The 27,611-nt window shown below is 45.5% G+C and overlaps 1 protein-coding gene across 3 annotated transcripts in view; it reads left to right on the top strand.

Annotated features, from left to right (window-relative positions):
• The first annotated feature begins 821 nt into the window (after positions 1-821).
• Positions 822-27,611, top strand: part of Slc7a8 (solute carrier family 7 member 8) — a 56,589-nt gene continuing 29,799 nt past the window's right edge. Inside the window, exons 1-4 of one of the 3 annotated variants that reach the window (XM_048444818.3) lie at positions 822-1,212; positions 1,662-1,878; positions 23,585-23,789; positions 24,794-24,945. In XM_048444818.3, the coding sequence (XP_048300775.3) occupies positions 1,719-1,878; positions 23,585-23,789; positions 24,794-24,945 (517 nt within the window). In that variant the 5' untranslated portion in view covers positions 822-1,212; positions 1,662-1,718. Of the gene's footprint in view, positions 1,879-23,584; positions 23,790-24,793; positions 24,946-27,611 lie in introns of all 3 variants that reach the window. The other 2 variants (XM_048444811.3, XM_085698520.2) reach the window with 2 other exon arrangements.

Raw genomic sequence — 27,611 nt, 5'->3', positions numbered from 1 at the left:
GGGGTTAAAGGTGTGTGCCACCATGCCCTTTGGAATTTTATTTTTGAGACTTATTTTAAAAGCAAATAATTTTGTGTGTATGCATATTAAAAAAAACTTTAGTTTTTCAGTGTTGTTTGTAATATTGCTTCATGTTGTCTTTCCAAAGTTAGAAATAGTCACTGTTCTTTAGGTAAAGCAACAGTTTTAAATTCTTCAGGGAAGTGGAGGCACAATGTACTTAAAGGATGCTCATCTCTTACTGTCAGTAAATCTGCTCCATAATCCCATCTGAAGTTCAAATAATTTATAGGTGGATTAAATATTAGTAGTTATGGGAGCAAATCAGAGTCCTCCTTATCATGCTTCGGATGAACCTTGCATCTTCTTGATGATATTATTTACCTTTCAGGAGAGTCCCTAAAAGAAACTCTTCAGTCTTAAGTCCTTCCATGCTGCCACTGCCAAAGTCCCCCCCCCCACCCCCGCCCCAATTGCAGGAAACAGCTTGATGATGCTATCCTTACAGCCTTCTCGACCTTGTCCTCAAATGATCCACACCTCACGGGCCAGTTTATTTCTGAAGTCATCAAAAGCCTGCAAAACTGTGACATTATAGAGCTCATAAATGCTGTGCGATCTGATGCAGCCTTGGCCAGTGACTTCTCCCTGCGGCCGACCCTCCCTCGCTTCCACTAGGAGGAAAAAGAGAAATGTTTTAAACCATTTTCTCCGTAATCTTTGCGGGGGGGGGTGTTACTAATATTTAAATAGAAGGGGGGAGGAGATGCGGCTGAGGATGGCGAGAACGGAGGAGGTGGGGGCGGAGCCTCTGGCCGCAAATATCGCCGCCGCTGAAAGGGAAGGAAGGACATTCGCAAACGCAGCAGCCACTCTGCCGGCACCCAGCGATGGGGCTGTTTGAGGCTTGAGCACCGAGCTCAGACCGGAGAAGGGCGAGAAGGGCCAACCACAGCAGGTGGAAATCCGATCCAGAGCCAGCAAGCAAGAAGAAAGTACCTGAGCACGGCTCCTCCTCCACCCCTTCAGCTAGCGAGAACTACTTTTACCCTCATTGTAAAAGAGAGACTGAGGGAAGGTGAAGGCGATCTGTTTATTAGGAGGGCTTCAGAGAATCCCGAACAGGGCAAGCCGCCGCCCGGTACACCGAGCACAGCCATCCTGGGCTTCTGAAGATAAACCCTTTCCGGAGAATTCCAGCTGGAGTCGCTGGTACAGTTCTATTTTTGTATTTAAATACATATGCTCTTCGCCTCCCCTTTTTTGTTTATCTGTTTGATTGGTTTTGGATTTTTTTTTGTTTTTGTGTTTGTGTTTTTTTGTTTTTTTGTTTTTGTTTTTCGAGACAGGGTTTCTCTGTAGCTTGGAAGCCTGTCCTGGAACTAGCTCTTGTAGACCAGGCTGGCCTCGAACTCAGAGATCCGCCCGCCTCTGCCTCCTAAGTGCCCGCCTCTGCCTCCTGAGTGCTGGCCACCTCCCTTTTAAAAACACGGCCCTTTCTGGTAGCAGGAGTGACACGTGTCAGTACAGAGTGGGAATATTTGCTGCTCTCTCCCGTTTGCTGTCACTTTTAGAGGGTGGGAGCGCTCTCTGTTTCTGAAAAGGGCGTTTTAATTGGGAACTCTTTTTCCACGTATCTATACATTTACACGCACAAGAAGCGTTTAGAAAGAGACAGCTCCTTTTAGCTGGTGGAGATCCGAACCCTACGGAGAAAGATGGAAAAGGGGGCCCGACACCGAAACAACCCTGCGAAGAACCACCCGGGTGGGAGCAGCTCAGACACCAGCACTCAGGCGGAGGCTGGCTCCGGAGGAGGCGGCGGCGTGGCCCTGAAGAAAGAGATCGGATTGGTCAGCGCCTGTGGTATCATTGTAGGTGAGTCCAGGTCCTCTATGACCCCAGCACCACCCCATCCCCTCTCCCGGGGTCCTCCGTGGGACATTAACCCCTCCATGGCTTCTAAAGCAGCTTTGCTTTGTCTAAGACCTGTGTTGTCACCCACCTGTGCTGGCCAAGTCACGCTGTGGGAAAGTGATGTCTGTCATACATCGCCTCAGCCAAGCCAGGCAGAGCGGTGCTTTCCTCAGAATAGAACAAAAAGAGTTCAGGAACCAGACGGGCCCTGCGTCCCAAGCATTGCCTGGGAATTTGTTTAAAGTGTAACAAATTCTTTCCGGCTCGTCCCTAGGCAGTTCCGATCCAGGAGAGCCTAATTCAGGCTGAGACTAGATTTTTAACTAGCTTTTAGCAGCCACCCACAGCGGGCTGTGCACATGCTTTGGGAGCATATTTAGTATTTTGTTGTCTTATGTTATGAAGCTCTGTGGTGTGTAATGCAAAGAGCCAAAAAAGTAATAACACTGCTCTGACTCTTTAGGCTGGTCCGTCCGATGTAGCCCTTGTACAACAGATGCGACAGGGCTGTTCTTCCTGTCTCATAGATGAGGAAAATATGGAAGGGGAACCAGCTGATTGGACTATGTTCTTCTCTAAGTGGAGTTTGCGGTTTCTCTGGTTGCCTAGTGGGAGGCACCTGTGTATTAACGCCCACAGAAGACCCTGTGAGGTTCTCGGAAGGGATTAGGAGTAACTAGAGTGTGGGTTAGAGAAGGAATAGATGAGGGAAATGTGTGTTCCGGCGTGGAAGCTCTTCAGGAGAAGAGCCTGGGCCGTTCTGAGAGTACCGATACAGGTCTCTCTTCCCAACAGCTCTTGTGCAAGGCACAGGCTTCCAGAGACAGCTCCATGCCTTCACAGTACATTCTTGTCTTTGTAAGGAAGCCCAGGAGCTGAGCACTGGGCCGTGGTTCGTCATTGTCTTCTCCATCTAAAGATGGGGCTTTAGGCTGCTGTCTTTGGCAGAGGGCCTCGTCCCACGGAGAGGTCCTCTCAGCCTCAGAGGTGCCTCTGCTGTCTCTCCTGGAGTTTCTGTGTGCTGTGTACCTGTCTCGAAGGTGTACTGTGTCTTGCTGCCCGTGAGTTAGTTTCTCTGGATGGCACATGGCACGGTGTTCCACAAACTGCTCGGGAACATTTGGCTCCACAGCAAGAGTGACACTGGAGAACATCCTTGAAGTCACATAAAATCACTACAGTATTTAGATAATCCTCTTCACCTCTCCACCCCGACTTCAGTGACCGTGTCCTCTCCAACCCCTTTTCAAAACCGACTGCTACCTAATTACCCTAAGCATTGGCAGTTATAAAAAAACAATGTTGTGAGAGAACAGTTCCATAAACAATTAGTCATGGTTTTTCTTGTTATATTTTATTATTACCTTTTCTTGTTATGGTTTCTTTTACTTTCCTTTATCTGAATTGTTCTAAAAAGAAAAATGAATTCAACCTGGTACTCAATCTGTGTAGCGCATACCAATTTAAGGTCTATAAATAGGCCAGAGGCTGTTACGTCTTTCATCAATTTGACTGATAGGATTAGCATCCCCCCACCCCTTGGGAAGTGTCTGATTCATACACAGATGTTCACACACACACTCACAACCTTTTTCTTCCATACTCTGCTTTGCTCACCCATCACCCAATATATAGGGTTTTTCATAGATGGAGGACATTTTCCTATATAATAAGGTTTGTGAGTGTGTGTGTGTGTTTTAATTTTTTTCTAATTTTTTTTAGTATTTTTTTTCTAATGAGCATGTTCAGGTATAATAAGTACCGTTTCAGGGTGGATATTACTACTGCTCTATCTTTAGTGAGAGAGGAAAGAGCTCCTCCTGATGACAAGAAGGTTGACAAATCTGGCCCAAATGCTCCAGGTGATTTTAGGGAAATCAGGATGTTTTTCTAGAGTGTTAGAATCATTTTGCCTTCACTCAAGATAAGCTGAGCAAAGAGCTTTCTTCTTAAGGATGACACGGGACAAAATCTTTTCTCCGTTCCCCCAAGTGAAGAGAAGGTGGTTTTTGTCCTCTTCTGGATGGGTTTCCAAGTGCGCGATAACAATTCAGTTGTTTTCAAGGCCAAGTGCAAACATAAGAGATTGTATTTTCCATTCCCAGTAATCTAGTGCTCAGCATTACCACTGGTGGAAGAAAGATAATTAAAGTGATTTGAAAAGACACAGGAAGGACTGGGGAGATGGCTCAGTGGCTAAGAGCACTTGTTGCTCTTCCAAGAGGACCCAAGTTCAGTTCTCAGCAACCACATGGTGGCTCACAACCATCTGTCACTCCAGGTACAGGACACCTGACACCCCTTTCTGACCCCCGTGGGCATCATGAAAGCTGGCAAAACTTACGCGCACAAAAACAAATAAATCTAAAACAGGCTTGTTGTTTGTTTTAGAATATACACTGCTCTCACAGAGGACTCAGGCTTTGTTCCCTGCAACCACACTGGGCATCTCACAGCCCCCTGCAACCCTGGTTCCACAGGATCCAACATCCTCTTCTAGCACCCAAGGGCACCAGGCACGCATGTAGTGCATATGCATCCATGCCTGCAGCCAACCACATGAAATACAAATAAATCGTCTTAATTTATTATTTTGTGTGTATAGGTGCTTTGCTTGCATGTGTGTCTATTTCACACATGTGTGGTGTCTATGGAGGCCATAAGAGAGGATTGGAGTTACTGAGAGTTGTGAGTCACCATGTAGTGCTGAGAATTGAACCTAGGTCCTCTGAAAAAGCAACCAATGCTCAGAAACTCTGAGCCATCGTCTCTCCAGTCCCCAAATAAATCTCTTTCAGAAAGGAGTGAGTAATAGCCAGGTGGTGGAGGCCCACAACTTTAACCCCAGCACTCGGGAGGCAAAGGCAGGCAGATCTCTGTGAGTTCGAGGCCAGCCTGGTCTATAAGAGCTAGTTCCAGGACAGGCTCCAAAGCTACAGAGAAACCCTGTCTTGGAAAAAAAAAAACAGAAAGAAAAGAAAAGAGCCAAGTAATTTCCTAAGTGAATCAGATTCTTTGTGAGAAAGCGGCATGCGCCCTGGATCTGTTTCATGTCCTGCTAGTTTTTGAAGGAATAAGTTAAAATATGTTTCATATAAGCTCATCAAACTTTATCCACAGTCATCATAGATGACTAGGAGTAGCAGTTACGATGGAATGTAAGATGGACCAATAGAGAGTCATGCTCTACAGCTGTTTATGGTCAGCGCAGGGTGATGAGATCCTTGTCCTTTAAGCAGGGAGCAGCGACAATTAGCAGTGGTGGGGTCATGCAGCATCTAGAGTAAAGCAGGTGAAGGGTGGGCGGTGTCAGAGGAGAGAAGGCCTCTTGGAGGGTGTGGGGAAGGGCAGTGAAGGCGATTCTCGGAGATTTTGTAAATAAAGGAATTTTGACAGAGTTGTTTTCTTGCTGCTTGGCTGAAGACCATCTGCTTGGAACGTTTTGCCGACTCAGGAGTGGGTTGGGAGGAAGGACATCAGGGAGGGAGACAGAGATTTCAAGTAATGGCTTAGTCTGTGATCCCGGCCCTTGGAAGGATTGTGGAGAGTTTGGGGCTGGGTACAGCTAAGTGAGGACCAGAGGGCAGGAGAGGAGAGAAGTCCTGTTCCTCTCTGAATCCACAGTGCAGCAGAGTAAGAAACAGTCACTCCGATGACTTGAACTGAATCGACTCAGGAAGATAGCTGGGAGGAAACACTTGCAGGCTGTCTCAGCAGTGCGTCTTTGTTTTTCATGCACAAGGCCCCAGGTTCAATCACCAGTCCAAAAGCATTTGTCTAAACCAGGCATGATAGCACTTGACAGTGATCTCAACACTCCAGAAGTTAAGGAAAAGGGGTCATGGGTTCAGGGACAGTCTAGCTGTGCATCAAAATTCTATCTCAAGAAAAGAAAAAAAAAAAAAAAACAAGAAAGCAACCAAAAACCGTGAGCCATGGGCATTTACCTAAAAGACTGCTGGGAGCCTAGCTTGGAAAATTGTTGAGCTAGGATTAATTTCAACAACCTGGATAGTTGTTACTTTTCAGTTTTTCTGGTTGTTGCCAGTGGTGGCCCTAGGGGTGGGATCTAGCGGTTCATTAATGGCAAGAGATCTAACACTGAGCCACACATTATCCTGGTCCTCACTGTCAGGCTGTTGCCTTCAGGTATACGCTGGTCAGGGGCCCCCGCCCCCAGGGTGGCAGATGTACTGTGAATGTAAACTCCCTCTAAACCTAGAAGGGTGTGGGAACAGAAAAAGCAATTTGCTGATGATATCAAAATTCCCATTGACAGCCATTATTCCATACGCACACGCACGATGCCAGGTACTCATTATCTGTTTGTCCCTCACAGTAACCTCCATGTGCCCGGCACACGTTATCTCTTCTCACAGATAAGGAAATGAAGGTTCAGAGAAATAAGCAGTTTGCCAAAGGTCATATAAAGAAAATTTTTGGAGCTTCAAACTCTTAAGCATTATTATCTCTTCTTTCTATTTTCTCATTACATTGTGTGTGTGTGTGTGTGTGTGTGTGTATACACTACTCATGTGTATGTATGCAGGTTGAGAACAACTTCAGGAAATTAGTTCTCTAATTCTACTCTGTGAGTCCTGGAGATTGAACTCAGGTCATCAGGCTGGGTGACAAGGACAATCCCCCCACAGAGCCATCTCGCCGGCCCTGTTTCTATTATTATACATCAAATGGGTGTTTTCCTTGAAAATCTCAGCAGGAGTCCTTATTTGTATAGATAAAACATCGTTGCTGCATTCCTATAGAGGAAAGTTCTAGTGTAAGGGATGCCGGGTGGCATCTGAGGGTGCGTGGAGGAGGCCATGCCCCTGCTGCAGTTACAGGAACACCAAGGATGCTCAGTCTGAGGCAGCTGTCCAACACAGGTCATGTTCCCATTAACTCCCTTGTAAGCTATCGTCCTTCCTAGCCATGTGAGGGATGAGTCTACAGAGTTACCTAATATCTAGGTAGCTTTACACCAGTCGCGTATTCAGGTACTTAACTGGAAGAGGTGGGAGTTAGACCTAAAATCAAACAAGCCAACCACAGAGTCTAAAAAAAAAGTGTACTTGTAATGTTTTCAGCATACTGTGTGCCCATAAGGGATATTTGCTGTGACATTACCGGACTTAGGTCTGGCTGCAGCACTGACTCTCAACAGGTTCTTACTATGCAGCTGAGACCATCTTTAAATTTGCCACACAGCTGACCTAACTCAAACAATGCTTCTTCCTTAGCCTCCCAAGTTCTGGGCTTATAGGCATATGCCACCACAACTAGCTAGTGTTTATTTACTTGTTTGTTTGTTTGTGTTTGGTGGTAGTGGAAATGCATACATACATGCATACATAAATACTTACGTGCTAATGCATGTCTGTGTGTGGACATGTGCATGTGAATGCCAGTGCCTACAGAGCCAGAAGAGAGTATCAGACAGCTCGGAGCTGGAGTTGTGAGCCACCCAGCATGAGTGCGAGGAACAGAATTCTGGTTCTAGGAAACAGCAGTGTGCATTCTTATCACCACTAAGCCGTCGCTCCAGCCTCTTTGTTTGGAGGGGACAGAGTTCCACTACGTATGTCTAGCTGAGCTAGAAACCACTTGGTGATTGAGGGTCGCCCCAAACTTGAAACATGTGCCACCATCCAATCATTTTTTGAGGCAGGGTCTCTCTAATTCAGGATGTCCTTGTAGCTATGTAGCCCAGGCTAGCCACAAACTAGTGGCGGTCTTACTACTACGGCCTCTCAAGCGCTGGGATTACAGATGGATGCAAAGCACACATCTGACTTCTGTTTGTTTGGTTGCTTGTTTTTGAGGCAGGATCTGTAGTCTAGGTTGGCCTAGGGTTAACTTCCTTTCTCAGCCTGCTAAAGGCTGGGATTAAAGTTACATGCCACCGTACCCAGCTAGAACAGAATGGTGTTTATTGAGCTCTTACTCAATGCCAACTCCTGTGCTGTACGGTCTTTGCAGATATTATCTTATTTAATCCTGTCAATAATCTGTGGAAGTATAGGTCATAGCTACTTTAAATATGGGAAAACGGAGTCATGGAGGTAATTTGCTGAGGACCGCACAGCCGGTAACTGAAAGGTCTGAGTCCATTTCTAACAATCCAGAGAGAGGGAGGAAAGCTGGCGCGTGTCAGGTGGTACTGGAGAGGGTCCTGGAGGGGGGCTGCCCTGGGAGTGGGATCTGGAGAAACCATGGGTAGGTGACACTGGAAGCCTTTTCAAAATAGGGGTATCTGAGCCGAGTGTGTCAGCTCACACCCGTCGACTCAGTGCTTGAAAGGCTGAGGCAGGAGGATGCTAAATTCAAGGCCAGCCTGAACTACACAAGTGAAGCGGGGAGATCTAGAGAGAAAGCAAATGCGTGTGAGGGGGAGGGGTGTCATGGACTCCGCCCCCTCAGAAGAGCTTACAGTCTAGCTTCTAACATCACAGATTTGTGTCTGATTCCAGAACCGTTTGGTGAACGTTGACTGGAGGGAGCAAGTCTGAAATGCGCTTCTTCAGTTTATGTTCCTTTTTAAAGAAGCCAGGGGACTATTAGGATTTGGTTCATTCAGGATGGAAATATGCTAAAACTGTCATTGTTCTCAAAGAGAATCTGGGACAGAAGCCAGTTCAAAAGCATTTCAAAACAAACACATCTTGGTGAGTAGGAAAAGGTATAGCCAACAGTCAGGAGCTACCATCCCGCGAATGCGTTCTGCTTACCATGTGCAAAGAGAGCTACCGCACCTTCAAGGACTCTTGCACAGTTGGTACCAGGATAGAAATAAAGATTCCATGTAGGTAAATGGGCAGCTGATAGCAGAGATGGGTGCCCACCTGGGTCCTTGAGCAATGCAGACATGCTCCCAGCATGGAGTACAAGATGGCCCTGGCCAGGCATCCTGTTGCATGCTTCCTGCCTCCAGGAACTGGAGAGCTCAAGGGCAGTTTGTTTGAACTTGCAGCTCTCTGGCGCAAATATGTTCCCTCTAAGGGCAGAACTGTGCAGAATAAGGGACTAGCAGGAAATACTAGGGAAGAAACTTAGTACCCAGTAAAGATTTTTAAAAGTACCTAAACCGGGACTAATGACCCACGCCTGAAATTCCAGCCCTTGGGAGGTAGAAGCAGGAAAGCGGTTACACTTCAAAGCCAGCCTGGTTCACCTCATAGTAAATTTCTGAGCACTCGGGACTATTTAGTAAGACCCTGTCTCCACAAACAAAACAAAACAAACAACACTAAGTAGCAGACCTAAGAGCCCGTTTCACTTCAGCAATGGTGACATAGCAGACATAAAAACACTGTGAGCAAATCAAATGACTGCTTCAGGGAGGTGGCGCCACACGCAGACCAGACCTTCTCGTAAGGCTACTGAGGTTTGCTGCTTTCCTCGCACAGAGCTAAGCCAGCAGTCTGTTCCCAACTCAAGAAAAAAAAAAAAAAAAAAAACCCTCCAGGAATTTCTGCTGTTGTTCTTCATGTTTTCTTGTTGTTACTGTGGGATGATGGGCAAGATCTCAACATGCAGCCAGAAGCAGGCTGTTCCAGGAAAAGATTCTGATCTACAGAAAACAAGGACCATTTGGGAGCCCCGGGGAGCTAGAAACTGCTCTCTTCTCACCCCCTCTCCCCAATTCCAGGGCTTGAACCCAGGACCTGCTCCACCCTAGACAAGTACTCTCCAACTGAGCCGTAGCCACTGGCTCCCTTCTCTGAGTTTTAATTCCCTGCTGAGCTACATCTTATTGGCCTCCCAGAGCATGCCAACAGAGAGCTGTCTTCACCACGCCCGTCTCCCGGGACACCTGGCAATGGCAGTGTGCAGGCTGGAGCCCAGGGCTGCTAGGCATAGATGAGGACTGCTCAGGGTTTTAACCGTGATTGTGCATAATTAGGCCTTGTGCTGAGCACGGGTGAATTTCATTTCTAGGAAGCAAAATAATCTCACAAGTCTATTCTGAGCTGTGTTATTTATAGACTGGTTGAAGTTTGGGTTGAAAAGCTTTATCGATCGCCTCGTCCCTCATCCTTTGTCATGCTCACGGGTGTTCCCATTGGTTTGCTTTAAATATCTTCAGCATCAGCATCGGTGACATCACTGCTGGGCTGACGGTTTCATAGCGTGCCTGAAGATGGATCAGATCTCAGGCAGAGCTGTCCATTGTTAAAGCTGGTGCGGCAGCTGGAGCGAGCGTTTCTCATCTGTGTGCCTGGGGAGGTGCTTGCTCACACGTGGACGGAAAGCACACAGACGCTGCAGTTGCTTCTCCACAGTCCAGGTGTGGGGTATGGTTAGCAAGAAACAACACGGGAACTTCAGGCTGCTTCCAGGAGGCATTTGGGAGCCAGGCATGGAGGCTCGTACCTGTCATCCTAGCACTTGGGAGGCTGAGCAGTAGGGTTGCCACAACCAGCCTGGACTATATGGCAAGACCCTGTCTCAAAATTAAAATATTTTAAAGAAAGTTCTAAAAGGTTTTTAGGCCCAGGCTCTGAAAATAGGAAGTTTAAGCCAAAAATTTCCAGGATTTGGATGAGTGTGTTGTAGAGTTCAGAGGACATTAGAGATACAGCGGGAAAGAATGGGCTTTGGAGATCGTCTAGAGTTAGCAAAATGCTTCTCTATGCATGATGTGTGTGCGTGATGGGGTGTGTGTGTGTGTGTGTGTGTGTGTGACTCCGTGTGAATACAAGTGCATTCATGAGTGTGACTAGGGGCATGTGCATGCCACAATACATATGTGGAAGTCCAAGGACAACCTTGGATGTCAATCCTGCTTTTCACCTTTTCAACTGTCTCTCTGTTGCTTGCCACTGTATATACCCGGCTGGTTGGTCCTTCCGACTGCTGTGGATTTTCTTGTCTCCCCTTTCCATCTCTGCACTAAGATTAGTACAGACATGTGGTTTTACATAGGTTCTGGGTATTTGAACACAGGTCTTCGTGGTTTTCTGGCAAGCATTTTAACCACCAAGTCATCTCTTCCACCCCCTATATACAATCTTTGTAACCTTTTTTGTACCTACGTGGTAGGGGCTGTGAAACAGGGCCTCATGTATTCCAGGCTGGCCCCAAATATACTATGTAATTCTGGTCCTCCTGCCTCTGCCTCCCCAGGGTTGGGATTACAGGTGGCGACTACGGTGCCTGGCTTATGTGGTACTGGAAACCAAACTTAAAATTTTGTGTTTGCTGGATAAGCACTCTACCACCTGAGCTCCAGCCTCAGTCTTGTTGTTGCTGCTGTTGTAATTTTAAAATGCTGCAGGTTTATTTAGCTGGAAAGTGGAAGTTTCTTTCCATCTTTTGTTTTGTTTTTTTGTGCCCATGCTGCCTTGAATTTACTAAGTAGCCAAAGTTGGCCTTGAACGCCAGATCCTTCTCCTTCTGCCTCCCAGTTGCTGGGTTTACACGTGTGTGCCACCAAGCCTGGCCTAGCGGAGGTTCCTTGCAGAGTGCTAAAACAAGCCTGTGCTCTGGTCTGTGTCCAGGGAAAGGCTTTGCTCTCTCCCTGGGCTCATCTTTTACCACTTGAGTTCTCACCCCAGCCCACATCCACCATGCACTAACGCTAGCTCAGAAATGTGGGTTCCACCAGTCTGGGCCAGCTCTGCTCAGGCTCCCTCTGGTTAGCAGCCAGCCAGTTGCCTTGTTTTCCTTTGTGAATTTGAATGGCTTCCACAGAGGTGTGGGTATCGTCCTCTTTTCTGCATGAAGCTTTTCTTTTGCTTTGCTTTTTTCTTCTCCTTTTATGTCTTAAAGCGATCTTTTTAAAAAAATGTATGTGTGTGTTGCCTTCAGATGGGTGCTGAGACTTGAACCTGGGTCTTCTGCAAGAACATGGCTCTTAACCACGGATCCATCTCTCCAGCCCCATGTTTTTGAATTTTTGTTTGTTTTGAGTCTCGTTCACTTTTTTGCCATGAAGGCTGGCCTGGATCTTGAGATCCTTCTGCCTTGGTTTTTCCTAGGTAGCCATCCTTCCTAATATATCATTATAATCAAAATAGCACAACTTCTATTCAGCCTGATGTGCTTATCTCTGTTTTCACCTGGACGTCTTCATTCAGTCCTTTTTGTTTTGAGACAAGATATTGCTATGTAGCCTTGGCTGGCCAGGAACTCATGGGGTGGAGGAGACTGACCTTTGCCTTCCTGAAACTGGAATCACAGATGTGGCCACCATACTAGTCCTCTTCACTCAGTTCTCCCTGTGTAGCCCCAGCGATTCTAGGACTCACATTGTAAACCGGCCTGGCCTCAGACTCAGAGATCCACCTGGCTCTACCCCCTGGGTGCCGGTGGTAAAGCATGCACCACCATGCCCGGGCTTCATTTTGTTCTTGAGAGCAGAAGTTGATCTCACTTTCACATTCCCACAGATTTAGCATGTCATATGTGCTTAGAGTGTTTGCTAACTATTAGCAGCCAGTCAATCTTAAAACAAAAAAATCAACAGGAGATTGAAAACGCTGTGCTAGAGCCTTGCCCGGCATGCACAAGGCCGTGGACTTACGCTCCGCTGCTGGGGAGAAGTTGTTTGATACTGCTGAGCTCTGGGTAGTTAAATTAGCTGAGCATGGTGGCCCACATATTTGATCCAAATGCTTAGAAGGCAGAGCGGGCGGATCTCTGTGAGTTTGGGTCCAGCCTGGTCTACAGAGAGAGTTCTAGGACAGCCAAGGCTATATATTGAGACCCTGTCTCAAAGCAAACAAACAAAAACAAAAAAGGAAGTGAAGACAGGAACTTAAGGTCATCCTTGACCACAAATTGAGTTCAAGGCTTGGGTAACATTAAGAGTCTGTCTCATAAAAATAGTTATGATAAGGCTGGCAAGATACCCCAGTGGGTAAAGGCACCTGCCCTCAAGTCTGACAACCTGAGTTCGATCCCCAAACTCACATGTTGGAAGGGAAGAACCACCTCCTGAAGGTCGTCCTCTGCCTTCAGCATGTGCCCCACAGCAAATACACAGCAGTATCTGTACACACACATTGTTGCCAGATCTTTCTTTGTTCTGCGAGGTTCTCTAGTCACTGTGGGATTCTTAGCAGCACTGTTGGCCTTTATACCCTAAGTTCCAGGAGTACCCTTACTCCAGGGTGAAGACTAAATGTGACTCCAGACATTACCAGTTGTTTCCTGGAGGTAGGAGCAAAATTGTCCCTGATTGAAACCCACCAAGGAAGGCAGAGAATGCCGGAGGTAGTTTGTGGGTCCCTGATAGGAACCAGTGGGGGTTTGGCTCTGTAGCCCCTAGGGCCATAATTCTTGTCTTTCAGTAACTGGTGGGTGGTGATTGGCTCCATCTATTTCATTAAAAGGCCATGTAAGAACAAGTACTTCCCAATTACCTTTCAAGGCAAACATGTAGAGAGTGGGCGATCAATAAATACTTCTTGAGGTGCAATTACTGCTGCCCGCCCCTCTGCAGCCTCTAAAAATTATACCTGGACAAGCAGACAACTGAATCAGAGGATGCTTCATGGTCTTGGCTGTACAGTGCTGTTTGGTAGCCAAACCGCCAAAGCCAATCTACTGCATTCGTCTCAGGCTGGACCCTGTCTCTACTGATACAAATACTAGTAATTATTTTTATTTTAGTGTTTCATGGATTAGAGAGTGTCTTGCACAGATGTAAGCTGCCTTGATTCCCCACAGCGGGGCAGGTAGAATGAGAACTGTTACTCCCAGTGTGAACATGAAGGAAATGAATCTTAGAAAAACTGGAGTCTTGTGGCCTGTGAGTGGGGAGGGCGGTGGCTCCTCCAACCCCGAGTCTGCCAGCCACTGTAGTAAGGAATCCAGAACAGCAGCAGGCAGGGATACTGTCCGCATTTCTAATCTTTGTTATGCAACCGAACAGGGCATGTATCAGGGTCTTGGCCTGCTTCCACTCCCACAGAAGCTGTCTGTACAGTCCTGATGGAAAGTGTGTACAGAGCTCACTGTGTGTGTGTGTGTGTGTGTATCAAAGCCTGACCCCACTTCCACGCCATTCTCCAGGTCCTAAAGTGCTGGTGTTCTCCTCCTCCCCACCCACTGGAAAAGTAAAATCACGCTTCCTTTAGCTTTCTCTGCAGTCATAGCCTTGGCCTCAGCCTCTGACTAATGCCCTGCAGGAAGCTGTGGCTGGACTTGAAGACTGGCATGAGCTAGGTCTTTGGATCTAAGTCTTCTGGACATGACAAGTCTGTAATTTCTCTTCTTAGAAAATTCTTTGAGGGCTACGACAGTCTAGTGTGAACAAGCCTTGGTGTGAGTCATGCCATAATGGGAATCACATGGGTGTTGGCACCCGGAAGGGGGAGTGAGTGATTATTCACAGCAAATGTGGATAGTCTCGGTTCTGGCAGTTTTCCTATGAAGACTTGCCCACTGATACAACTTGGCCTCTTTTTTAATGAACACAGCTTGCATGGTTTTTCTTTGACAGAACAAGTCAAGCTAAGCCTCATTGTCCAGGCATCCTAAACTGCAGCTTTAACTAAAGATCTGACAATGATTGCTGTGCTAACGAGTGTGGGTGGAAGAGGGATTAAGACCCTGACCTCAGGCACCTTGGCACCACCAGACAGGCATGCGTGCATCACATTCTTCTTTGGTTTGGTTTGGTTTTGTTTTGTCTTGTTTTTTTTGAGACAGGATTTTTAGATTTATCTGTGTATCCTTGGCTGTCCTAGAACTCACTTTGTAGACCAGGCTGACTTTGAACTCAAAGATCCACTTGTCTCTGCCTCTGGAGTGCTGGGGTCAAAGGCGTGCGCCACCGTGCCCAATATGCATCACATTTTTGAATGACCTTTTAGGCCAGCAGTTCTGTGGGTCAAGACCCCTTTGAGGGTCGAATGACCCTTTCACAGGGGTTTCCTAAGACCGTTAGAAAACACAGATATTTACATTATGATTCATAACAATAGCAAAATTACGGTTATGAAGTAGCAATGAAAGCAATTTTGTGGTTGGGGGTTACCACCATAATCCCCCAACATGAGGAACTGTGTTGAAGGGTCACAGCACTAGGAAGGTTGAAAACCACTGTTTCAGACAATGGGTCTAAGAGTAAAATAAGGGAGAAAAAAAAAATCCCCACAGAAGTCAACTTCCTTCCTCTACATCAAGAAAGACTCAAACCAAGTTGGAAAAGCTCTTTTCTAGTTCTCCTGTCTGGAGCCTCCTTTTGACCTGCCTAAAGGCCCCAGGCCACACTGTGCAGAGGAGAAGCAGCATCAGTCTGGAGGACACCCTGGGCCTGACGTTCAATGACTCAGCTTCTCCACCAGCCTGAACTGCTTACAAGGCGTGTGACTTTGACAGAGTCACTTTCTCTCTCTCTCTCTGAGCCTCCATTTTCACAAGAATAAATAAGAATGATCATCTCAGGAAGACCAGGTGTTAGTATTTTTAAGAGAGCAGTTCTGAGGATCAAGGTACTTAGCACACATCCTTAAGTCACCACTACAGATGATAGAACTGAACCAACGGGAGGAAGTCTAGTCTGCCTTCCACCTCTCTATAAGACCAACTCCCATTGACTGCCCAGTGGAGCGTGTAAGGATGGTCCTAATGTATGTGGGAAATCCTATTTTCACAAAGTCTTAAAGCAGGGTCAGAAGATACAGCCTTCAACCCAGACACTACTAAGTCAGCGGGGAGGTGAGGCCTCTCTAACAGTCTTTTCTGTGCCTCCAGTCAGCTCCCAAATAATGACACTGAGACTTCTTATTAATTACGAAAGCTCTGCCTATAGCTCAGACTTGTTCCTAACTAGCTTTTTTTTCCCCTGTCTCCACTCCATTTTATTGTGACTTATTTTTAGGTGTGTATGTGGGAGGTCTCGCTATGTAGTTCAGGTTAGCCTTATAGTCCAGGCTAGCTCCACATCTCTAGAGTGCTAAGATTACAGGGTATACCACCATGTCCAGTTTAAGTAATGTGGGAGATCAAACCCAGAGATTTAGCCACACTAGGCAAGTATCCTACAAATGGAGCTACATCCCAGCCCTCCTAACTAGCTCTTATAACTTAAATTAACCCATCTATATGAATCTGTGTTCTATCACATGGCTTTACCTCTCTTCTATCTTGTACCTCCTGTTTCCTCTCTGTGTCTCCTGGTTTCCTTCCTGCCTAGATTCCTCCTCTTCTTTCTTTCTCTCCCAGGAAATTCTACCTATCTCTCCTGACTAGCTATTGGTTGTTCAACTTTTTCATTACACCAATCACAGCAATACAACAGCAATGCACCTTCACACAGTGTACAAATATCCCACAACATATCCCCCTTTTGTCTAAATAAAAAGGAAATGGTTTAACCCTAACATAGTAAAACTATATACAATAAGAACAAGTATCAGATAAGAATTACATTCACAATGTCCAGTTCATTTGTACTTGGCAAATTCATAGAAAGTAATGTATTATCTATCCTATCTTAGGGAGTCCAAAGTTTTATACCTAAACCATTTTATATCATAACTTGTATTATCATCTAAAAAAGATCTTTTTAGGCCTTAAAACATCCTTTTTAGACAAACAACTTAAGCTTTTATGTTTCTCAACCTTATAAACTTTGCATCTCTTATGTAAGCTTCTTTTCTGAATTTGGTAACAAGGAAAACTGTAACTATCTTGTCTTCAACCCCATCAAAGACCCAAGAAGGATATACTATTACCTGAGTAAACAGGAAGTGCCAAGCAAGCAACTTCCAAAACTATAGCAATGACAGAAATAGCTGACTACCTGAACAGTCACTCAAGATTCCTCTGCAACATTGGAGCATCCATCTTCAGCATACAGACCTAGAATATCTGAAAGATTTTTTGTGAAGCAGGAAATTTTTGAAAGACTGTCCTACATGGTCTTGGCAGAGTTTGGCACTCACCGTCTTTTGTGTCCTGTTTGTCCAATTTGGACAACATACTGTCAGTGATCAAGATGAGGGCAGTTTTTTTGCCAAGTGGCTAACTTTGTTACGATAAAAGCAAACTCCATATGGAGGTTCTTTGATACTCATCATTCTTTTGAAGTAAATTGGTGCTGTCAGGAGTAGATGTGTCTCACTATCAAGAAAAACCCTATGCTATCAAAACATCCTAAAGACCCTAATCTATATGTCTCTGAAGAGTTTGAAGATGATCTATCTATTTAAAATCTATCTCTATTTGATCTCGTAAACATACCTAACATAACTAGAAGTTTGATTGTTATAGATGACTATATATTTTTTATTATTTTTTTTGAGACAGGGTTTCTCTGTGGAATAGTTCTCTCTGGAACTTGTAGACCAGGCTGTCTTCAAACTCACAGAGATTCTCCTTGCCTCTGTCTCCCAAGTGCTGGGATTAAGGCATGTACCACCATTGCCCAGTTAAAACTTTACATTATATTTTAAGTGAGCTATCTGTATAGATACAATACCTTAAACAAGAGTAGAATATATATGTGTACATATATAATAACAAAAATAACCTTAAATTTGTATCAATATACAAAAATCCATACCAATGTAAAATATTTGAGAATAGTGGTTGTTCAAAAATAAACTCAACAATCTACCCTTTTAAACCCATCATTTCTGTTCCATATTATTCCTTTTTTTTCCTTCAGAAAGAAATCCCTGATTCTAATCTCCTTTGTTTAGTTTTTTCCTTGACCATGACTAATAATAACTTGTAACCAATCATTCTAAAGGATGGCAAACATCCATAACCCACCAAATGACTGAAAACCACCCACCCTACCATTGTGTTCTCTAGACTTCTTTCTGTTGTCTGGAGGCAATGGCATCTTTGGGGACTCTGAGAAAATTGAGATAATGGTCAAGTCCTGGGAGAGCTAGCTGCATTTTTTGTTTAGTCTCTGTGTGATGGGAAAGTGTAGAGCTTTTCTGAAGTCTTGACTGAAGCAGTCTGTGAAACTGGACCATATCAGCAAGCAGCTTTGAAGTTGTTCTGCTTTTTTGTTTGTATTTTGTTTTTCTAGACAAGGTTTCTCTGTAGTTTTAGAGCCTGTCCTGGAACCAGCTCTTGTAGACCAGACTGGCCTCGAACTCACAGAGATCCACCTGCCTCTGCCTCCCGAGTGCTGGGATTAAAGGTGTACACCACCCCAGAATTTTAAGAAAATGGTAGCAGAGGCATTTTGAAGCTAGATCACCTGGGTTACTTGTCTTTATTGGCGTCTGTTTTTTTTGTTCTGAAAACACACAAAATTTTAAAGGTAACATATGTATTATGTTATTAATGTAAGTATGGATGTGAGGGGTGTATAAATCAGCTAAAGATGTTTTTTGTTTTATGATTGAGCAGGTAAAGGCATTTGTCAACTTTATAAGTTTGTTTAGACCATTTAACCAATCCTCCATCCATGCCATATAAAAGGATGGCATATAATAATAAATCATGAGGATTCTGTAGCCAACAAGATTCTTCATGTCTCATCCAGTCTCAGAGCTGTCCCCATGCAGAGGGGTCGGCATATACGTCACCTGTCTTGTCGTTTGTTGTTGTTTTCCTTTATGTCTGCAGCCAGGATTTTCAGGAGGTCTCCCCCAGTCAAACTGATCTTTATTAATTTTGAAAAGAACTATAGTTTTTTTGTTTCCTTTGGAAACATAACCTCTCCCCTAATACAACATATTTTCTGGCTACCATTTTGAAGTTAAGACATTCTTAAAATATATAGGTTGGTTTAATTTAATAGTTTCCTTAATCCAATGTCTCTCAATAACTATTGTTTTTGTATATTATCATTTAATAGCAAAATCCACAAAACATCATACAGGATCCAGACACCCTGGGCATTTCCCATCTTTATATGGCTTATTCTTTTTATATTTCTTTATTCTTTATTTAAAGACTTTATTATTTTAAAGCTATTTATTTTCTTCTATGACTGTCTATATCCATTTTTCTTTCTTCAGAATCTAAGCACATTTTTAAGCATAATACATCTGTTCAGATATTTTCTCAGTATGGATCTGACTTTATATGTGTCGGTAGCCTTTTGTGACCTTGTGAGACAAAGTTTAACTAGCTAGGCCCTCTTTGGATCCACCCAGCTTTAGGTCCACCAGGCATCCTAGCTCTGGTGAGCTGTTGTGTCTGCACTGCTGCAGACATTTCTATCTCGTCTCCCACAAGTGCTCTGTTGCATAGAGGGACTCTTAAAGGAGTCCCGCCTCCTGCCTCTACACTGTGAGCAGTAGGCTCTGTATATGGACCCCATGTTGAGAACCATTTGTAATGGGTCTTTTTTCTGTCTCACAGCCAGCTCTTAAATAATGACATGGAGACTTCTTATTAATTATGAAAGCTCAGCCTATAACTTAGGCTTGCTCCTAACTAGCTTTTATATCTTAATTAGCCCATTTATATTAATCTGTATTCTATTGTGTGATGTTACCTCTCTGCCATCTTATACCTCCTGTTTCCTTACCGTGTCTCCTGGCTTCCCTGTGTGCCTCGATTCCTCCTCTTCTTTCTTTCTCTCCCCACAAATGCCACCTATACCTCCTGCCTAGCCATTGGCCATTCAGCTTTTCATTACACCAATCACAGCAAAACACCTTCACACAGTATACAAATATCCCACGACACCTTTCTGGGTCTCTGTCTCTTCAACTGTAAAATGGGGATAATAATACCTCCCTTGTTTCCTTTAAGAAATAATTAGTCCACAGACCCCCTCAAAGATTAGCTAGTGGGCAGGAGAAATGGCTCAGAGGGTAAGAGCACTGGCTGCTCTTCCAGAGGTCCTGAGTTCAATTCCCAGCAACCACATGGTGGCTCACAACCATCTGTAATGAGACCTGGTGCCTTCTATGCCAGTAGTACATTGTATGCTTAATAAATAAATAAATCTTAAAAAAAAAAAAGATTAGCTGTATACCTCATCTGCCAGGGGACCCAGTGACATGTGTACTCTGACAGTGTCCCAGAGGCTGCAGAAGTACTGATAATCCTGGTCGATTCTTATGGCTGTTTATTTGCCCAGAATCCTTAGCAGAACATCGACTCTTCATTCCTGAGCAGACAAAACCTTTAACAGGACACCCACCTTCCCACCAAAACTGCTCTTCTCATTTCCAAGAAATGCCTGGGCATTCCCTCTTCCATTTCACTACCTTAAGACCAAAGTCGACCCTTGTTTTTCTCCCAGTGTTGTTTTTCTAATCCTGAAGCTGATTCGTAGACTAAGCTTGTTTCTCTCTTCTTAGCCGGTCCTTTAGATCCCTCTTGTGATAATCCCCAGATAGGAAGGAATTTATTGTCCTCTTCCAGAAGTTCTGACTCTAATGCTCTCCGTTCCCGGCTTCCTGTCTTCCAGGGAATAGCAGAGTACTTAGCTTTGGCAGGTGAACAATGTTTTTGCTTTGTTGTTTTGTTTTGAGACAGAGCTGAACACTGTGCTTCAAGAACTGATCTCAGACTCAAGGCAATTCTCCTGCCTTGGCCTGCTGAGTGCTGGGGTGGTTAGTGTGAGCCAATACATTGCCCATCCTGAAGGATCACTTGACAGGATGACCAAGCCCTGGGGCCTGGAATACCTGACCTTTTAGTCTCCGCTAAGACAGCGGTTCATAGAGAGCGTGGTAACAAAGATATCTTCTTGTCCTATCAAAGGACTTCACATAGCATGTGAGGAAGGAGGGGAAAGAAAGATGTCTGTAACAGCTGACCCCTTTTATCTGCTGCTTCTTGGCCTGATATTTGCATTTGAGCTTGACGTTGATGAACTGTTTCACCCTTTGGTTTTATTTTTATCTGTATCTCCGAAGGAAAACATGTTTGAAAGAGAATGTATTCTTATCTGTGGCTTTTTTATTTTGGAACAGGGTCTCACTTACAGCCCTAGCTGGCCTGGAATTTGCTACATAGACCAGGTTGGCTTTGAACTCACAGCCATCTGCCTGCATCTGTCTCTTGAATGCTGGGATTAAAGATTTGTGCTACCACCCTGGCTATTCTGATTTTAAAAATAAAATAAAATTTAAAAACATTTATTTTAGTTTTATTTGGACTTTTTTGTTGTTTTGCTTTTTGTTTGTTGGCCTGTTGTTTTTTTGTTTTTTGTTTTTTGGGTTTTTTTTTTTTACTTTAACCATTTTGTTCAAATTCAAAGTCCTGATCCAGGGGCTGAGGTGAGAGCTTAGATGTTAAGAGCACTGGCTGCTCTTCCAAAAGACCTGGATTCAATTCCCAGCACCCACGTGGTGGCTTACAGCCATCTATAACTGTAGTTTCAGGGAATCTGACTCCCTCTTCTGACATCTGTAGGATTCAGGTATGTATGTGGTCACAGACTTACATGCAGCTAAAACACCCATACATATTAAATACACATACATACATACATACATACATACATGTCCTATCTCAGCATCCTGAATACTTCACGCTACATCTTTTCAGTTTGAGAAGTAGCATCAGGTGTTACACCTGAGAGGAGTAGAGGATTGGAATGTGACTTTTCTTTGCTTCCCCTTTGATTCATTACTGTGTTTCTGGCCCTGACTGCAAATTGGATTTTGAGGGGCAGGCATAGTGTTGCGTCCCTGTGATCCTAACACTCAGAAAGCAGGGACATTTGGATTGGTGCAAGTTCAAGGATAGCCTAATTTACTAGTCTGTGTATAGGAATTCCAGGCTAGCTAACTAATTGTATTGCACAACCTCATCTCAAAATAAAAGACAATTGAATTTTGGCTTGGAAGTGAATGCCTTAGAAGTGAATTGAGGTTGAATTCTGGCTGGTTTTGGAAAATGAAACATAGAACTTTATACCTGGAAAAAAATGTTCACCAGGCAGTGGTGATGCACACCTTAAATCCCAGCACTCAGGAGGCAGAGACAGGCAGATCTCTATGACGTGAAGCCAGCCTGGTCTACAGAGCAAGTTCCAGACAGCTAGGGCTACGTAGAAAAAAAACCCTGTCTTGAAAAAAAGAAAGGAAGGAAGGAAGGAAGGAAGGAAGGAAGGAAGGAAGGAAGGAAGGAAGGTAGGTAGGTATTTTTTAAAGATTTATTATTTTATGCATAGGAGTGTTTTGCCTGTATGAATGTATGTGCACCACATTCATACCTAGTACCCTCAAAGATCAGAAGAGGGCTTCGGATTCCCTGGGACTGGAGTTACAGATGGTTGCAAGCCTTATGTGGGTTCTGGGAATTGAACCCAGGTTTTCTGCAAGAGCAATAGTGCTCTTAACCACTGAACCAACTCTCCAGCCCAGACTTTACACTTTTTATCTCACTGATTCCAAACCACCGAAGATAGGCGAGACACTGTGGAGCCCATGGGCTAAGGCAAGCTCTCCAGCCCTGCCTCTCTCTCCTGAACCTAGCCAGTCTCTGCTTCAGGCATTGAGCAGGGAGCTGGGAAGGGTGTGAGAAGGGAGCTTTCAGGGGACATCATTTCCACCTTCAGTGTAGAGATGAATGAAGCCAGTTTAGGAAGATGTGTGTCGGAACCATCCCTACTCTCCTCCCACCCTGCCCAGTGCACACGACCCAGGAGCCCCCTTTCTGTGCTTGCTGCTGGCCTCTCTCTGAGAGGACTCCAACCCTGAGCATGCAGAAGTGGATTAGTGAAAAGAGCACCAGATTAAGCATCAGGAGACAGCTTTCAAGATCCAATTTTACCCATCAGTAGCTAAGGAATTTAGAGAAAGCCACTTAACCCCATGGTCTCTTCACCTTTTGGTCGGTAAAGTGGAGAGAAATTCCTCTCCCTGAATTCTACAGGGTGATTCTGAGGGTCATATGACACCACGGAGAGGGAGCCTCTGAAATATGGTGCTGAGGTTTTGCACGTCCTGTGCTCTCAGAAGCTGTGGCTATGGCAACTGCGACTGTTTGATAGGCTTGTTTCATGCTCTCCAACAAGGGTGGGGCTGTCGCGGCCATGTAGAAAACAGCTTCTAGGCTGTTGTCTCCACTCATAAATGTTTTGTTTTATTTTAAACCAGGGTTTCACTATGTAACCCAGGTTAACCTTGAACTTCTGATCCTCCTGCCTGGGCTTCTCAAGTATTGGGATTCCAAGTATGAGTCACTATACCCACCCCATAGTCACAAGTCGTCATAGTGTGTGGCCATAATCTGTCCAAAAGAATTAGCTCTTTGGTTCATTTCTGAAGCTCTCTAGTTGGCAGATGGTCTCTGAGCAGAGCATGTTCCCGGTCCTTTCTTTTTAGCCAATTCTAAGAGCCTGTCACTTTAGCTAGAACCTGTGTAGCCAGTCAGAGCATCCTGAGATTCAATACTTGCTCCAGCCGTCACTACTGCGTGGCCTCACATAACTCATTTTGCTTCTCTGAGACTTGTTTTCCTCTGCTGAAAATATGAGCAATGTTATCTGACCCCCTAGGAGTTTTCCAGGGAATAAAAGAGACTTGTAAGTTCCTGTGAATGTGTGTCAGTTCGCTGCCCTTTCCCCTACTCGAGGAAGAATTGTTACAGGACATCCCTGCCCAGAGTTCGTGGAGATCTTGGAGACATTTTAGAACCAGATCAGAGATAAGACCCTAGTAAGAATTATTGCCGGACATCATAACCCACATCACAAAGATGCTTCAGAATCATGTTAGAGATGAGATGACCCTGAAATGTCACCTATTCTGACCTCACTGAATCTTTGTGCCTTGTGCAGGGAACATCATCGGCTCTGGGATCTTTGTCTCACCAAAGGGTGTGCTGGAGAACGCTGGCTCTGTGGGCCTGGCTCTCATCGTCTGGATAGTGACAGGCATCATCACAGCTGTGGGAGCCCTCTGCTATGCTGAGCTGGGCGTCACCATCCCTAAATCCGGAGGTGACTACTCCTATGTCAAGGACATCTTCGGAGGACTGGCTGGGTGAGCAGATCTGGAGGCCTGGGTGGTCTAAAGCAAATGTCCAACCTTTTGCGTACCAATCTGACTCTGTCATCTAAAAATGTATTTATGTCACACTCAGCTATCCTGGGATGCATGTGGTCCATGGGCTGCAAGTTAGTGCCACTGGTGAAGGAAAAGGAGAAATCTGGGACAGAAGGGCCAGATCGAAAGAGTCCAAGGGCAGGAGTTTCAAGTCTCCGGTGTGTTGCCAATCATGTAACCAACAGATGAGCCACACTGCAATTCTTATCTCTACATTAAGCCTGATAGGCAAGGTTCCATAAACAAAGTAAATGACAACACTGACCACAGAATTCTAGGAAAAGTAATCACATAAAGGAAGCCCTATACACGTGAAGGTGACTTCCTTAGCTAGAACATGTGTCCCCAGTCAGAGCATCCTGAGATGAAGCATCCCCTCTCTTCACATTGCCAAGGTTGATGGCCTCCTTCCAGAGTCTCAATCTTGAGTTTTCTTGGCTTCTCTAACCCAGACTGACGAACTCAGCCTTCGCTAAAGTGCCAAAGTGTGTGTAAGGTGCTTGCCCTGAAGACTCCTGTCTGATATCTCCCTGGCAACTGCTCACATAGCCACACCTTTAGGGTGTTCTGCTTATCAGAATTCTGGGGTTGCATGCTTACTTTTTCAACCCTTGGATGTAAAGGGCTAACGTTACAGAGAGGATTGACGGGAAAAGGAGAAAGCCCACACACCAGGATGTGTGTCAGCACTAGCTGAAATCTATGGAGGACTTTGCTATTACATCATGTCATCGGCATTACAAAGGACTGGGGGTCTCATTTGGGATAGGGCAAGAGCTGGCCTCTTCAGTATCTGTAGAAACAAAAGGAGAAATATGCCTTTAATCCACTGGTATTTGTTCATTTGCTCAAGACATCCCCCCATCCCTGCCCCTTTCCTGACTTCTGATGACTCTGGCTCGCTGCCCTGGCAGCCAATGATTTTGCTGTTCTTCCTTTAGGTTCCTGAGGCTGTGGATTGCTGTGCTGGTGATCTACCCCACCAACCAAGCTGTCATCGCCCTCACCTTCTCCAACTACGTGCTGCAGCCGCTCTTCCCTACCTGCTTCCCCCCGGAGTCTGGTCTGCGCCTCCTGGCTGCCATCTGCTTGTGTAAGTGGCATCTGGACCTCACTTCAGCCTCTTTCGGTTTTCCTGACGACCTTCATGTCTTGGTTTCTCTTTTCTTTCTTCTCTCTCTCTCTCTCTCTCTCTCTCTCTCTCTCTCTCTCTCTCTCCCCTTTCCATTCCATATGAATGTGTTTTGGATGAGTGGATTCTCCATAGAGTTACCTCTAGTGCTGCATAGAAAGCCAGGTATGGTGTCACATGCCTGTAATACCAGAACTTGGAAGGCAAAGGTAGGAGGATATTGAGCTGGTGGCCAACATGGGCTACATAATGACAGCCTATCACAAAGAAGTAGAAATAGCTTCTTGGAGACACAGTCGTCTTTGATGCTAGGACATTGACCCTTTCACTTCTACTATCTGATTTCTGGTTGGAGCCTCATGGCCATAATTACCTCACTGATTCATGAGGTAAGATGGGCCATATTATTGTTTTCCTAAGGCTAGATCAGGAGACCAAGAGCCGAGCAAGTGACTTTCTAGGAGGCAGACCCTGCATGGAGTCCAGGTCTTTGGAGTCCTTGGTCTTTCAGTACAATGGTGCTGGCTCCTACAGCTGCTGAGAAGACCCCAATAGCCTCATGGCAGGCAGTTGTGACAATTTAGAGATTGCCAACTCATGAACATTGTGAACTGTGTCGGAGGAGAGTTTATCCTTTGTCCATGTCCTAGGTAGGTTTTTGGTTTTGTTTGGTTTTGTTTGTTTTGTTTTGTTTTTGAGACAGGGTTTCTCTCTGTAGCCCTGGCTGTCTTAGAGCTCTATATGTAGACCAGGCTGGCCCCAAACTGACAGAGATCCAGCTGCCTCTACCCTCTGAGTGCCTGGATTAAAGGTGTGCACCACCATGCCTGCCTTGGATGAGTTACTTTGATTCGTTGTTTGTTTGAAGTGGTGGAAAAGCCTTGGAGGCATGGTTAGGATTAATTGGCTGCAGTGAAAACCCAGAATGGGAAGATGCTCGCAAGGTGGACTCAGCAGATCTTCGAGAGAAAGGTTCTGTGGAACCGACTTCTAAGCTCTGACAGCAGTGATCTTGGTGGGCTGGGATGCTCCGTGTCTTTACTCAAACACCAGCTCCTCAAGCAACTGCTTGAGTTTCAGAGGCTGCACTCAAAGGGTTGGCTTGGGGCCTGTCTTCAGTACACAGCTTCTGACAGTGTAGCGACCAGCCTTGCTATTCCTTTCCAGGTCCAGCCATTGTCCTTCTGTGTTGCTGGTGTGATAGGGTAAGAGGAACCCACCACTCTAGACAATCTCCCAGGACAGGCATCTGAGACCTTAGCAAGAGGGCTTTGTTTGGCGATGGAGATTGGCCCTGATGTAGACCCTACACCTAGGCAAGGTGAAATATGAGGCCGAACCCCGTTTGGGGCAGTGGTCACTTGTTTTGTCTGGTCTGCTTACAGACCAGAGGTGAGTAAGTGTGCGCCCCCTCAACTCTACTCCACACATTCTGATTGCTTGGCCAAGCTGTTGTCTGCCTCCTTGCGAGATCAGATCATACATGGTAAGCAATCCTTTGTGTGCATCAGGAGGGTGTCTGTTAGAAGCACAGATCTTTCTGTACCTCGGAGAGTTGGGGTATATGGGTATTAGGATCACTAACTTGTTTCATAGATAGAGCTCAAGCTGGGGCAGTGTAGGAATGCAGGAGAAGTTGCTGCTTCTGCCTTCAGCCCAGCTAATGTGGGGGGAAGGAGAGAGCACACAAGTGTCAGCTGCTGTGTCGGTGTCTTGTGCACTCAGGCAGCTTCCTCCTTCCCGCTGACGCTACCAAAGTCTCAGACAAGAGGGCTCCTCTGACCCTCTCCTAGAAACCCAGAGCTCCACAACTGTGAGGCTTCCAACCCTTGCCCAGGAGAGGAACTAGACCACACTATGCTGTTCCTTTACCACAGACTGCCACGGGTTTGACACTTTGCACAGTGACTCTGAAGTTGTGAGGTCTATGCGCACGCACACCCTGCCCGGGCTAGGATGGTCCCAGCCCTTCCAGGTGGTAAAATGAGGTCTTCTCCAGCCAGCTCCAGAGAGGCAGGCAGCATACAGTGCACTCCATGCCTGCCCTCCCTGGATACTGCCCAGACAAGTCATGGAGAATGGGAGACACTTGCTGTCTCCCTTTCCTACCTTCAAAGAGCTAATAAAGTCTCCGTGGCCCTCCCCTGCCTCCTGAGTGGAGCTGCAAGGGGAGTGCCTCCAACTGAGCAGAGCCGGTCTTGTCCTCCGGGAACAGTCATTTTTCACTCTCCTTGAGATGTGTGTCTAGATATTATTCCAGCGGGAAAATCTTAAACTCAAATGTATTCCTCCTACTTCCGTTAGGGGACTACCGGGGATGGAAGACAGGTCCCAGATGTTCTGAGCCTGTGTACAGAGGTTCTGGTCTCTGGTTCGTTGAATGTCATTTTGCTTTGGGAAATGGGGGGTGGGGGTCTCACTATGTAGCCCAAGTTAGCTTTGAATTTGCTATGTAGGCCAGGCTGACCTCAAACTTGTGGCAGCCTTCCTGCCTCAGCCTCTCTGATGTGGGATTCATAAGCATCATCTCTCCTACTAGTACTTTATTAAAAGCCCACGTTGGACTCTTCTTCAACAGTCTCTCGGGACAGCCTGTGTTGAAAACAATTTGTTGATCCAATGCTTCA

Source organism: Myodes glareolus, chromosome 12 (genome assembly GCF_982192425.1).
Source record: "Myodes glareolus chromosome 12, mMyoGla1.1, whole genome shotgun sequence".
Classification (NCBI taxonomy): Eukaryota; Metazoa; Chordata; class Mammalia; order Rodentia; family Cricetidae; genus Myodes; species Myodes glareolus.
This window is presented reverse-complemented; position numbering and strand designations above follow the sequence as displayed.